The sequence below is a fragment of the Phycodurus eques genome, chromosome 5 (genome assembly GCF_024500275.1).
Source record: "Phycodurus eques isolate BA_2022a chromosome 5, UOR_Pequ_1.1, whole genome shotgun sequence".
Classification (NCBI taxonomy): domain Eukaryota; kingdom Metazoa; phylum Chordata; class Actinopteri; order Syngnathiformes; family Syngnathidae; genus Phycodurus; species Phycodurus eques.
The window spans coordinates 26,676,240-26,690,382 of record NC_084529.1 but is presented as its reverse complement, the minus strand read 5'-3'; the positions used below and the strand labels follow the sequence as shown (position 1 = coordinate 26,690,382).

The 14,143-nt window shown below is 42.0% G+C and overlaps 2 protein-coding genes across 4 annotated transcripts in view; one reads left to right on the top strand and one right to left on the bottom strand.

Annotated features, from left to right (window-relative positions):
• The window catches only part of LOC133402318 (centrosomal protein of 290 kDa-like), a 39,587-nt gene extending 33,410 nt beyond the window's left edge, over window positions 1-6,177 (top strand). The window contains 10 exon segments of the mRNA XM_061675873.1: window positions 110-700; window positions 876-1,004; window positions 1,099-1,182; window positions 1,261-1,419; window positions 1,489-1,608; window positions 2,142-2,311; window positions 2,392-2,533; window positions 3,335-3,396; window positions 4,648-4,733; window positions 5,661-6,177. Coding sequence (XP_061531857.1) covers window positions 110-700; window positions 876-1,004; window positions 1,099-1,182; window positions 1,261-1,419; window positions 1,489-1,608; window positions 2,142-2,311; window positions 2,392-2,533; window positions 3,335-3,396; window positions 4,648-4,733; window positions 5,661-5,869 — 1,752 coding nt within the window. The 3' untranslated portion in view covers window positions 5,870-6,177.
• The window catches only part of LOC133402320 (centrosomal protein of 290 kDa-like), a 53,270-nt gene that overhangs the window by 8,627 nt on the left and 30,500 nt on the right, over window positions 1-14,143 (bottom strand). Inside the window, exons 30-33 of one of the 3 annotated variants that reach the window (XM_061675874.1) lie at window positions 10,203-10,280; window positions 9,398-9,459; window positions 7,514-7,599; window positions 6,649-7,441 (exon numbers count right to left, since the gene is read on the bottom strand). In XM_061675874.1, coding sequence (XP_061531858.1) covers window positions 7,383-7,441; window positions 7,514-7,599; window positions 9,398-9,459; window positions 10,203-10,280 — 285 coding nt within the window. In that variant the 3' untranslated portion in view covers window positions 6,649-7,382. Of the gene's footprint in view, window positions 1-6,648; window positions 7,442-7,513; window positions 7,600-9,397; window positions 9,460-10,202; window positions 10,281-14,143 lie in introns of those variants that run through there. The other 2 variants (XM_061675875.1, XM_061675876.1) reach the window with 2 other exon arrangements.

The window sequence follows — 14,143 nt, the reverse complement described above, 5'->3', positions numbered from 1 at the left end:
ACATTCCAGATTTCTAAATGTTCCCAAATGGGACTTCTTTACATACATCCTCCTCTGTTTATGATATAGCCCTGCTTTCTTTCATTGTCTTTATCCATTGCATGCAAAGGGGAAAAACTTGCAGGCTTTTAAAGGGACGACTTTTGACGTTGTTAACGGCACATCGGAAGTGAGTGCAGCGCACCATTCGGATGAACCACGGTGTTGCTCCGTGGGCACTGAAGTCAACACAAACATCCCTGAAATGTCTGAGTCTCAAACCGGCGCTGAAGAAGAGAGTACAAGCCCGGAGGAGGCCAAAAACAAGACTGCAGACAAAACCGACATAGGGGGCAAGGATGAGCTGGAAGCAAAGGGAAGCGAAGCGAAATCTGAGGATGTCCCAGATGTTTCAGAAGTTGCGAAGCCTGGGTCGGGAGGATTTGTATCGGTGTCCACCGCAGAAGGAGTTGAAACACAAAATCACGTAAATAAAGATGATGAATTAGCTAGTGGAGATAGTGATAAGGACTCGATGGAATCCGGTGCAGAAAAGCCTGAGGGGACCGAACAAGATGAAATGTCGACAAGGGAGGCAACGAAGGATATTCCACATGTGACCAAATACGAGAAACCGAGTCAAAACCTTGACAGCGCTATCAGGAAACAAATGGACGATGATGTGGAAAATCCAGAAAGCCAATCACAAATATATCTGAAGGTACTCCAGGCCCCTGTAGTCCCTCAGTGCTGTAATAGTTTTGTAGTATATAAGATTTGTGAGTGGTCCCCTTCGCCGCTTTACTTTTCTGTAGTAGTGTGTAGGTAGACGTTCCACACATAGCTTTTTAAATTTTAGTCTTTATACAATGCTTCTCATCTTTGCCTTACTTTAGACGTCAGAGAAAGATACGGCGTTGCCAAGAGACCTGGATCTCCAAAAGGAAAACCTCAAACTGGCCTCAGAGAATCTGGAGCTCCGTCTCAAACTGGCGCAGACCAACACTGACCTGCCAAGGCTAAAGGTACGCACCACTTTCAACGTGGTTGCTGGCACTGAGAAGTACCTGGTCACAGTTTGTCAATCTAGATTAGTGGGTGATTACTTTGTTTTTCTAGAGTAAAGTTGCAGACCAGGAGGAGATGTTCAGGGTCCTGAAAAAGGAACATGCCGATTTGCAGAAGAGGCTTGCCATTACCAAAGTGTGACGTCTCAGAAATTCACAAACTTGTCTCCTTTTTATAAAACCAGACAATCATATGTTATGGGATCCTCAACAGATTAGCTACAGCGGGAAAACAGTGGCCGAACTTGAGAAGACCATCCACTTGATGAAGAAGGTGGTGGAGAGGGTACAAAAGGAGAACGAGGCGCTAAAGAAAACCTCGACAACTCAAAGTCAGGACAAGACCTTGGAACAAAACCACAAAAAGCTACAGGTTGTTTTCCGCACATGGCATGCACATTTTTACCAAAGCAGACTTGACCAATCGTCTTTTGTCTTCTAGGCGGAATATGACAGATTGAAAAGTGAACATGGAGCCGAGATTCGCAAATTGGAATCTAAATGCAGAGGACTGGAGAAGATAGTGATGGAGAATGAACGTCTAAGAAAGCAAGTCAAAAGGGTAATGATGAAGACCAGCATGATGCTGATGAATATACAGTGAACTTATATTTACAGTACACCATTTGCACATTCACCTAATTGCGTTTTTTGTTTTTTCCCCGTGGAACCCAAACTCAGCTATTCAATGAAAAACTCCTCTGTTTGTGGCTATCAGCCTATTTTGTGCTCTTTCTGTGAAACCTAAGATGCCACCAAAGCGCTGGCTAATATAAAAGTAGTAATTGGTGCCAAGGCAGTATCGAATGATACATTTTCGACCATTCTAAGGTCTTTTTGTCGAGGAGAAGCTAAGTTGAGGCTCGTTTGTTTGCAGAAGTTACAGAGCCTTCGCCACATATGTATGCTTTTTCTCTGCTACAATCCCAAGCTAATGAATAAATTGCTATTTTGAGTTTTCAAAGGTGATACACACACAAGGTTTGAACTAATAATATAGACATTTATCTTTTTCTCTCGGGGTGGGGGAAGGGTGACATGTCAATGACTCGTTCCTTTTAGATCCATAATCGATTGTCAAATGTCGGTTATCAGGAAGCTGAGGCCGCAGAGAGGCTGCGAGTGTCCAAGACCAGCGTGGAGCTGACCTGTGAGAAGCTGGAGGCCGAGCTGGAGGAAACCAAGCAAAGACTCTGGGAAGCGCTGTCGAGACCTGCCGTGGAAGTAACTCAAGGCAAGTCCTCCAAAGCGTCTGTGGTGACTCGGTAAGAAGGCTGACTCACCAACTTCAGAAATTGATGCCAACTGTTTTTTTTATTAATTTTTTTTCCTCTCGCGCCTGCAGAATGTTTGAAAACAAGATGAAGGAGCTGGAGAAGGAACTCTCAATGAAAACCTCCACCATGGCGGAACTCAAACAGAAGTTGAAGGAGGCGAACCGACACGAGGAGAAGTCGCAGTTCCGTATCCGGCAACTCGAAGATCAGGTAGAGTTTGGCCACTTACTGTCCCTATCAGACTCCTGGGATACAGTGCCCTACGCAGACACAATCAATTAGCCCAGTCCTAGTCTTGGTAGACTATAACCTGCTGCAGTAAATTCCCAAGGTAGATTAAATGGTCTGCGTTTGACGATCTAGTATACTGACAGATATGAGCCAAATTTGTGAGACAAGGATGGAACTAAATACGCAGTCCACCACCTCGCTACATACCGAGTATGTTGGCTTGGTGTAAGGCAAACTTTTGGACCTAAGGGCCATATCTGATTTTTTTTTTTTTTTTTAACGCCAGCTAAAAGAGGGAAAAAATTAATTTAAAAAAGTAACACAACTTTTTTTTTAAAAATCTAAATATGTAAAATCCATTCATCCATTTTCAACACCGCTTATCCTGGCTAGGGGCGGTGGAGCCTCTCCCGGCTGACTTCGGGCGAAAGGCTGGGATACATCCTGAACTGGTTGCCAGTCAGTCGCACGGCGCAATATTGGATTAAAGAACGAGGCAGGCTGTATGTGGCCCGGGGGCCATACTTTGCCCACCCCCGGTATAGCTTAACAGCAGCATCTTGAATCTGTATTGTTGTTGTTTCATTTCATATTGTGTAGCCCACTGCAGTTGGTCACGCTCGGGTTTGTGATGTTAGGTGGAAGGCAGAGGCAATTGGTCAGCATTTGGCTTTAGCCTAGCAGGACCCAACTTGTATTCTGCATTTTACCCTGCCTGATCTGCTGGGAAAACTGTAGGGACCTAAATCCTTTGTTGTTAACGTTTTGTCATTATTACAGGCTGACAAATTGAACGTTGCTGGGGGTCCGCATAAAGAAGCAGATGTCTCCAAGGAAATTAGGTATGAATAGAGCGTATGTCCATCCCTCTACAGTAATGAACGCTGTGTCACAGTTTGTTGCCACTGCGTCATCCACAAAAAAAATATAAAAGAAAAGAAAAATAGAAACCTGGTATAATTATGAAATCATTAAATCCTGATGGGCGGCACGGTGGCCGACTGGTTAGAGCGTCAACTACCACTAACCTAACTCAGGTTAGTGGTAGTTGACCTCAACAACTTTATTTGTACAAATGCATTTTATGACCTTTTGTTTTCATCAATAACACAGTGGCAACTTGACTGATGAGTTCAGAGTTTGGAGTTTTTGAGTTACAAGCTGTTACTTAAGTCTTTTTTTCTGTGTTGTGGTCCAAAATTTGCATTACGAGCGGGCTTCAGATACAGTGCCGCTCGAATGAAGTGAAAAAAAGAAATAGAGCAGTAAAGTACTGCAGTGCCCTCGCATTTGGGCCTTTTATTTACCAGGACGATACAAAATGAGAACACTCACAACACTCCCACGTCCTGAAGCTCTTGCATGTGCTTTTTCTTGGAGGATTTTCTCCTTTGATTTCCTCCACAATCTCACATTCGATTAATTTAAATTGAACTGCCCAGCTGCTTCCCGGTTCCCTGCGCCTTTGGCAAAAGTGATTCATTTCTTTTTAAAAGCTGCTGACTAACTAGCCCTTTTCGTCGAGAAGTATAAAAAACTCACGGGTGAGCATTACTGCCGTCTCGTGCAGTAGCAACAGATATAATAACAATAATGCATTACACTTATTTAGCGCTTTTGCAAGCAGCTCAAAACACTTCCCAAATGCATACATTAACTCCACAGTCACACCTTAGTGGTTGTAAGCTACTTGTGTAGCCATAGCTGCCCTGGGGCAGTCTGACAGAAGCGTGGCTGCCATTCTGTGCCTCCGGCCCGACCACCACCAAACGTCCAACCACATCCAACGACATTCATATGATAACAATGTCAATATGGCGGCGCCCACAAGGGCGTCATGCTTCTCGGGTAAGCAGTGAAAATTTAACGTCTTATATATATACATTTAAACAGACATTACATACCATATTGGAATGAAAGCACAATTTTCCACAACTCCTTGGTACCAGCATACGTTTATACAATGCGAAGGATTTGTATTTAATTTTTTCCCTTACATTATTGCATATGATTCCAAAAATGCATCAGGGGTTACAATGAGGGAGCAAATGCATTGTAGGACTATTGTTTTAATCTATATTATTTGTCCACAGCGAGTTGAGGAAAGAGAACTCTGAGTTAAAACAAAAACTGGATGAGTACAGCGAGCAATACGACGGGATGTCCAAACAAGACACGGGTAACACTGCCACACACACGCACACTATATTCCACACATTCTGACTAGAACAGATATGCAAACACCAAAGGCATGAAAGAGGTGACAAAAAAAAAAACATTGTAGGGTGGTCTGGGGGGCGATCCCCTGCAGAAATCTTTTGGGGATTTTAATATAAATTAAGCAATCTGGAAGACTCTGAAGAGTACAATAAGGCAAAAAATAAACACATTTTCTTGACCCACAAAAACATTTATTTAGAGCGCTCAAGTTACGCTTATGTACAAATTTAAGATTATAATTAAATTTGCCTCATTTCTTTGCTTTTTTGTTTTGCCCTCCAAATTGAGCCAGGCTCATCTCCACTTGCACAAGATGTGCCACATGAATAGCATCCTCCTCTTTAAGCACTTTCATTCTGGAAAAGAATTGACTGAAATCATTGTCTGTTTAACTTCATTTTTCACTATTACCAGCTTCAAAGGCTAATCCCAAATCCATCCTCCAGGAAAATATTAAGTACAATATTTTTCGGTTTTTATTGGTCATTTCTGAATTTTTTGATAAATGTGTTCATTCTGTGTTGTGACATAATCCCTAACATCGCTCCGGAGTAAAAGTACCGTTACTTATTAACAGCAGAAGCGGCGTTAAGTTTTTTTCTAGTCTCGTCAACTCCTGTGACTTTGAGCGCACAGGCGGAACTCAGGCAGCATATTAGTCCACCGTGGAGTAATATTCAGAAATTACATCTGTGTCTTGATGGTGGATGTGTGGAATGGATCTAGCTGCCAGCGTTCAAGGAGTACGAAACAGCCTATGGCGTCAGCGACGGCGTCCCCCCTACTCCCCCCGGCAAAACTCATCGGCTCTATATGATTCATGGAAATGACCTATTTTGAGTTTGCATGTATGCTAGAAACTAAATCCTCTCTTCTCGTACTTAAGATTACAGGAAGTTGAAAGATCTCCTCAAGTCAGCGGAGGCAGAGAAAACCAAACTGGAAGTCCAAGTGCAACAGCTGAATGATGAACTGGGCAAGGTGGACGCCGCTTTCTTTGAAGAGATCGAGGACTTGAAGTATAACTACAACTTGGAGTTGAAGAAGAACGTCGTGCTGGAGGAGCAGCTGAGGAAAGTGTGTGATCGTGCCTAAAGAGCAGGGCCTCAGATCAAAATTGGTTCTGTGGCTTTTAATAACTTCCTGTTGTCTTATATATTACTTGAGCTAATAAACCTTTCAGTGCCTTGGTAGGGTGAAGTATCAGTGTCATGTGAGCTATTCATTGTCAATAGGACTATGATATTTAGTATCAACAAAAGCAGTTTGAAGTCTTACGTATGTAAGAGATAAATGTTACTTTCACAAGGGCAGCTTCAAATGTAGTATATGTATACAATTGTTTACAAATGTAAAGTTATCATGTAGTACTGCACTGTTTGTATTTACTAATAAAAGATTACACTGGTTATTGTGGCTACCTGTTGGAGCATTTATTCGATATCCTCGATACCCAGCATTAAGTCCGGGTACTGATATGCTCTTTGTCCTCACTAATAGGACAACTTCAAGACGTTCCCAGGTCTATTAGTGACATTTAAAAAAAGAGTCTACTTGTTAACAGCTACCACTTTTCCACTAGTACTAGTAGGACAGGTTAACATTTTACCATAGAGCTGAGTTTTTGTTTTTTGGGCAGTGCATTAGTTTTTATTTGTGTGTTAGGACTTCATAACAGGTTTAGGGTTTCGGAGTAGGTTTACAAGACAGGATTGGGGTTTCTAATTAACGTTTCAAGCCAGGGCTGCGATTTCAAAGTTGGGTCTCTAGCCAGGGTTAGGGTTTGTAGTTAATGGCTTCAAGTTAAGGTTTTAAACAATATTAAGGTCTCAAATTATGGTTTAAGGCAAGTGTTTGGGTTTCACAGAATATTTCAAACTAAGGTCTCAAGGCAGGATTTGGGTTTCAAAATAGGGGTTTAAGCCAGGGTTAAGGTTTCAAATTTGGTTTTCCCGGCAAGTGTTAGGGTTTAGAGTTTCAAACTAATGTTTCAAGACAGGATTAGGGATTCAAAATAGAGGTTTAAGGCAGGATAAGGGTTTAAAAATAGTCAATTAAAAATAGTTTTTAGCCTTGGTTAAGTTTTGTAGTTAGTCATCTGTCCTTCTTCCCTTCCTCAATTGAAAATTTTTTTTTTTTTAAATGCATACCGGTGCCTACTTTTGCCCCATACTCTATATCACAAATGAACACAATCGAGTGGAATATTTGGGTTTGTTTTTTGACATGAAATACACTAAAAACCTAGGCCTATATATTTTTACAAAAATCTATTCAGATATTACTTTGTTCCCCTTTTTAACCAGGCAATTTTGTCAGGTATACACTAGGAGCCGAAATACTGGCTCCTGTATATGTTAGCTGTACTATAAAATAAACCAACTTCACATGTGATCAAATAAAAACTAAAATGACCTCAAAGCAACATTAATATTATTTTTTCATTTGTTTCCCTTTAATTGTCAGACCACTGATCATGCTTACAAATAAAGCACATTTACAGTCGTTACAGGCAAAACTAGAGATAATTCCCTCTGCAATCATCCTATTGGTAATTAAAAATACTTTTCAATGGGGACATTATGGAATAGTGAAATTCGACATCACTTTAAACGTGGCTATCCTCAGCTTCAGCCACCTGCAAGGGACTTCTTGGCTCTTCGTTATCTAAGTAAAACGTGAGAGTTTATAGAGGTATTTAAAAAAAATTGTAGTGTAAAACGCGTGCGGGAGTGTCACCTTTGTCGCTTTTAGGTATCTCTCCATTTACATCGCTGTTCTCGTCTGGCGCCTGTTTCTGCTCTGCGCTGTCTCTCTTCAGTTTGCTGGTGACACCATTTTTAAGTCATCTTTTTTTTTAATGATACAGGCAATTTGCACACCTTCAGTGTAATACAGTGTTGTGAAATAATATTCGCCCCAGTCTCAAATTCTTATATTTTTGCATAGTTTCCCCACATTAATATTTAAGATCATCATACAAACGCAAATATCAGACAAAGACAATCTAAGTAAACATAAAAAGCTGTTTTTAAAAGGTGATTTTATTAAAGGGGAAAAACTATTCAAAGCTACCTGGCCCTGTATGTTAACTGTGGATAATCATGTTTTTTGGTTTATTTTCACTGACCAAACCTAAGTCTGATTACCTCCAGACCTATTCAAATGAGAAATGACCTAAATAGAACCTGTTCGACAAAATAAAATCACCCAAAAGGATTCCAAGTGAACCATGGTGAGAGCCATTACCCCCAAATGGAGAAAGCATAGAACAGCGGTGAACCTTCCCAGGAGTGGCTGGCGTTGGCCTACAAAAATTACCACAAGAGCACAGCGACGACTCATCCAGAAGGTCACAAAGGAACCCAGGACAACACCTAAAGAACTGCAGGCCTCTCTTTACTTCAGTTAAGGTCAGTGTGACTCAACAATAAGGAAGAGAGTGGGCAAAAACGGCATCCATGGCCGAGTTCCAAGGCGAAAACCACTGCTGGCCAAAAGGAACATAAAGCAAAAAAAAAAAAAAACATCTGAATGATTTAATAGACTTTTGGGAGAATTTTCTATGGACTGACAGATGAAGGTTTTGTAAGTTGGGAAGGTGTGTGTCTCCTTACATCTGGCGTAAATGTAACACAGTATTTCAGAAAAAGAACATACCAACAGTCAAACATGGTGGTGGTAGTGTGGTTGTCTGGGGCTGCTTTGGATGACTGGATGACTTGCTGTGATTGAACTGTGACTTTTGCTCTTTACCAGAAAATCTTGTAGGACAATGCTCGGCCATCAGTTTGTGATTTTGCTGCAGGACAACTAAAAACACCAGCAAGTCAACAATTTTTATTCATTTTTATTTTTTAAAGTATAATAGTAATAGTTTCTTTTTGCATTAATAAATAAAATAAACACTTAAAAACTGCATTTTATGTTTACTTGGGTTATCTTTCTCTGATATTTCGATTTGTTTGATGATCTTAAACAAAGTGGGAAAATTATGCAAAAAAAATTAGTGATTTTACAAGATTAGCCCAATGATCGTAAAAGACGAGATACCGTAATATTGTAGTATCTGCCGTGTAGTGTTGCCATTGTTCTGACCGCGACATGACAGGATTTCCTGGCAGTAGTCTGACATAGTGCCATTGTGAGAGACCACATTTGTCTGATCCAGCCTTGTCTGTTCTTTTTATAGCATAAAAACCTGGCATTTGAACAGGGGTGTGTAGACTTTTAATATCCACTGTATGCCTGTGACTATTATTTTGTTTATATTGCATGCGCTGTTTGGATGTGTTGCTGCTCTGTGTGTGTTAAAGAAGCATTTGTTTGAAGGTTATAGTTACTAAAATCAATGCTACTTTCCATATGCCATTTTGCATTATATGTTACTATTAAGCTAGCAAACCTTTATTAGACAACATTGTCTGGTGTGGTGCTTGAAGCAAGCACACGTTGCCCCATATTTAGAGAAAAGTGCAAGTGAGAGCGTTTTGTTTTCATCTCTTTAAGTGATGTTAAATACGATTGTCTCAGCGAGAGAGGAGAACAGGGGCTAAGGAATACTTTATCGCAGTTTTTCATTTATCAAAAATGCTTCTGTCTAGGAGAGTCTCATTTTCATACCTGACTTCCTTGGTGACATCTGTTCCTGTCCCCACGTTGTCAGGGTTGTTCAATGTGTCAGCCTCAAAATGTAACAAATCCACACATCACTCACAGCAGACATTTTAATCCAGTGAAACATCCGTCCATCCATTTCCTTTACCGGTCGCGGGCATCTTAGAGCCTATCCCAGCTATCTTCGAGCGAGAAGCGGGGTACACTCTGAACCGGTAGCCAGCCAATCGCAGGGCACACGAAACAAACAACCATTCGCACTCACAATCACACCTACGGGCAATTTAGAGTCTCCAATCAACCCACCATGCATGTTTTTGGGATGTGGGAGGAAAGCGGAGTGCCCGGAGAAAACCCACGCAGCCACGGGAGAACATGCAAACTCCACACAGGCGGGGACAGCATTTGAACTCTGGTCCCCACAACTGTGAGGCGGATGTGTTAACCAGTTGGTAACCATGCCGGCATCCAGTGAAACATTCCTTGTTTAAGACTTCGGGAGACAAAGTTTCATTTTGTCTTTCTACTCTACCACAATGGATTTATATATACATACAGTAAACCACTCAACATGCATTTCAAGTGTAGAATAACCTCTTTAAAAGCTTTCAGAAAAATATGGCATTGACCATTAAGAAATGACAGCCACTTTACCTCCATTTTGAGCAGCTCAAAAGAAAGTTATGTGTCTAAATATACTATACATGATTGTTTTATGTCAAATCAACTATGGTGATGTAAAAAGGCAACAGCGCAACTCAATCATTGTTGAAATACTTCTGCCCTAATAGAAAAAATTAATTCAACATACTTCGCATGTATGAGAAAGACTTCCAGCATTGTCATTCTTCAGTGCGCTGCACATCTCCTCCAGATTTGCAACTTTATCCTGAGAAAACCAAAACCAAAAAAAAAAAAGAACAATTTGATCAAATCTAGTGTGAGTTGTATCGCACCGAAAGTGGAGTAAATCATATCGCAATTTAGAGGGACTCGTATTGCGTCGTTACTGGAGTGAATCAAATAACATTGTAACTGGAGTGTATCCAAAAAAAAAAAAAAATAGTAAATTGTATCACATCATTATTGAAGCGAATGCTATTGCAATGAAATTAGAATGACTTGTGATACATATTGAATCGTATTTCATCCTAATTGTATGAATCGCACTGTAATGAGAGTGACTCATATCAAACTGTAATGGGAGTGAAGACTAATTATTGCATCGTGATTCGAATAAAACATATTGCATCATAGCGACTCTTATTGCTTCATAATTAGAGTGAATCACATCACATTGCAATTAGAGTGTATTGTATCGCATCGTAATTGTTGTGAATTGGATCGTAATTGAAGACAATTGTAATGTTAGTGATTCGTATCGCATCGTAATTGTGGTGGATCGTATTGGATGGTAATTGAGTGAATCAAATTGAATCATAATATAAGTAAATTGTACAACACTGATTGGAGTGACTTTTATCACATTTATATTTGAATGACTCGTATTGAATCATATTGCATGTAACTGTAGTGACTCGTACCGTAATGAGAGTGACTTATCAAACTGTAATTGTAGTTAACATCATAATTTGAGTGAATCAAATCACATTACAGTTGTCTATTGCATTATATTTCGAGAGAATCGTATCGCCTCGCGATTAGAGTGACTTGTATTGCATAATAATTGGAGTGAACAGTATCACATCGTAACTAGAGTGTGAATCAGACCGCATCGTAATTGAATTGAATTACATTGCAATTGGAGTGAATCATATAGCAGGGATGGGCAACTTAAATGATGACGGGGCCCACAATTTTCTGTCAGTGCTAACAGGGGGCGGCCACATGGGACTGCGATTTTCATGGTCGGGTTTTCTCTTGCCGCAACTTTTCGCCATTTCATCATGATTCTCTCTTCCGGCTGATTTTCATCAAGGCATCACCACTCTTCTCCTCTGATGGAGAAGATCTAGCGTTTTCTCAATGTCTTTATGTCTCAAAAGTGCTCTCTGTCAATTGACTGTCTGTTGTCGTACTAGAGCGCCTCCAACTACCGGAGACAAATTCCTTGTGTGTTTTTTGGACATATTTGGCCAATAAAGATGATTCTGATTCTTCTTCTTTTCCTTTGGGCTTGTCCCATTAGGGGTCGCCACAGCGCGTCATCCTATTCCATGTAAGCCTATCTCCTGCATCCTCCTCTCTAACACCAACTGCCTACATGTCTTCCCTCACGACATCCATCAACCTTCTCTTTGGTCTTTCTCTAGCTCTCTTGCCTGGCAGCTCCATCCTCATCATCCTTCTACCAATATACTCACTATTTCTTCTCTGGACGTGTCCAAACCATCTAAGTCTGCTCTCTCTAACTTTGTCTGCAAAACATCGAACCTTGGCTGTCCCTCTGATGAGCTCATTTCTAATTTTATCCAACCTGGTCACTCCGAGAGCGAACCTCAACATCTTCATTTCCGCCACCTCCAACTGTGCTTCCTGTTGTCTCTTCAGTGCCACTGTCTCTAATCCGCACATCATGGCTGGCCTCACCACTGTTTTATAAACTTTGCCCTTCATCCTAGCAGAGACTCTTCTGTCACATAACACACCTGACACCTTCCTCCACCCGTTCCAACCTGCTTGGACCCGTTTCTTCACTTCCTGACCACACTCACCATTGCGCTGGACGGTTGACCCCAAGTATTTAAAGTCCTCCACCCTTGCTATCTCTTCTCCCTGTAGCCTCACTCTTCCCCCACCTCCCCTCTCATTCATGCACATATATTCTGTCTTACTTCGGCTAATCTTCATTCCTCCTCTTTCCAGTGTATCCCTCCATCTTTCTCCACCTGCTCCCTGCTTTCACTGCAGATCACAATGTCATCTGCAGACATCATGGTCCACGGGGATTCCAGTCTAACCTCATCTGTCAGCCTATCCATCACCACTGCAAAAAGGAAGGGGCTCAGGGCTGATCCCTGATGCAGTCCCACGTCCACCTTAAATTCATGTCCTGTATTATTCTAACATACTTCTCTGCCACTCCAGACTTCCGCATGCAGTACCACAGTTCCTCTCTGGGTACTCTGTCATAGGCTTTCTCGAGATCAACAAAGACACAATAAAGCTCCTTCTGACCTTCTCTGTACTTTTCCATCAACATCGTCAAGGCAAATAATGCATCTGTGGTACTCTTTCTAGGCATGAAACCATACTGTTGCTCGCAAATACTCACTTCTGTCCTGAGTCTAGCCTCCACTACTCTTTCCCATAACTTCATTGTGTGGCTCATCAACTTTATTCCTCTATAGTTCCCACAGCTCTGCACATCACCTTTGTTCTTAAAAGTGGGCACTAGTACACTTTTCCTCCATTCCTCAGGCATCTTCTCATCCATCCATCCATCCATCCATCCATTTTCTGAGCCGCTTCTCCTCACTAGGGTCGCGGGCGTGCTGGAGCCTATCCCAGCTATCATCGGGCAGGAGGCAGGGTACACCCTGAACTGGTTGCCAGCCAATCGCAGGGCACATACAAACAAACAACCATTCGCACTCACATTCACACCTACGGGCAATTTAGAGTCTCCAATTCATGCATGTTTTTGGGATGTGGGAGGAAACCGGAGTGCCCGGAGAAAACCCACGCAGGCACGAGGAGAACATGCAAACTCCACACAGGCGGGGCCGGGAATTGAACCCCCGGTCCTCAGAACTGTGAGGCTGACGCTCTAACCAGTCGATCAACGTGCCACCCATCTTCTCACGCACTAGAATTCAATTGAACAAGCTGGTCAAAAACTCCACAGCCACCTCTCCAGATGCTTCCATACCTCCACAGGAATGTCATCAGGACCCACTGCCTTTCCCTTTTTCATCCTCTTTAATGCCTTTCTAACTTCCCCCTTACTAATCATTGCCACTTGCTGGTCCACCACACTTTCCTCTTCTACTCTCCCTTCTCTCTCATTTTCCTCATTCATCAACTCCTCGAAGTATTCTTTCCATCTAGCGAGCACACTGCTGGCACCAGTCAACATATTTCCATCTCTATCCTTAATCAAAGGATAATCAAATCTAACCTGCTGCACATCCTTCCCATCTCTATCCCTCTGTCTGGCCAGCCTGTATAGATCGTTTTCTCTTTCTTTAGTGTCCAACCTGCCATACATGTCATCATATGCCTCTTGTTTGGCCTTTGCCACCTCTACCTTTGACCTGTGTCGCATCACAATCTATTCCTTTCCCCTCTCCTCGGTCCTCTCAGTGTCCCACTTCTTCTTAGCTAACCTTTTTCCTTGTATGATTTCCTGTACTGTGAGGTTCCACCACCAAGTCTCCTTCCCTCCTTTCCTGCCAGAAGATACACCAAGTACTCTCCTGCCTGCCTCTCTGATCACCTTGGCTGCAGTGGTCCAGTCTTCTGTAAGCTCCTCCCGTCCACCGAGAGCCTGTCTCACCTCTTCCCGAAAAGCTGCACAACACTCGTCCTGTCTCAGCTTCCACCACATGGTTCTTTGCTCTGCCTTTGTCTTCCTAATCTTCCTCCCCACCACCAGAGTCATGTTACACACCACCATCCTATGCTGTCTAACCACACTCTCCCCTACCACTACCTTACAGTCGGTAACCTCCTTCAGATTACATCGTCTGCACAAAATGTTATCCACCTGCGTGCTTCTACCTCCGCTCTTGTAGGTCACCCTATGTTCCTGCCTCTTCTGGAAGAAAGTGTTCACTACAGCCATTTGGA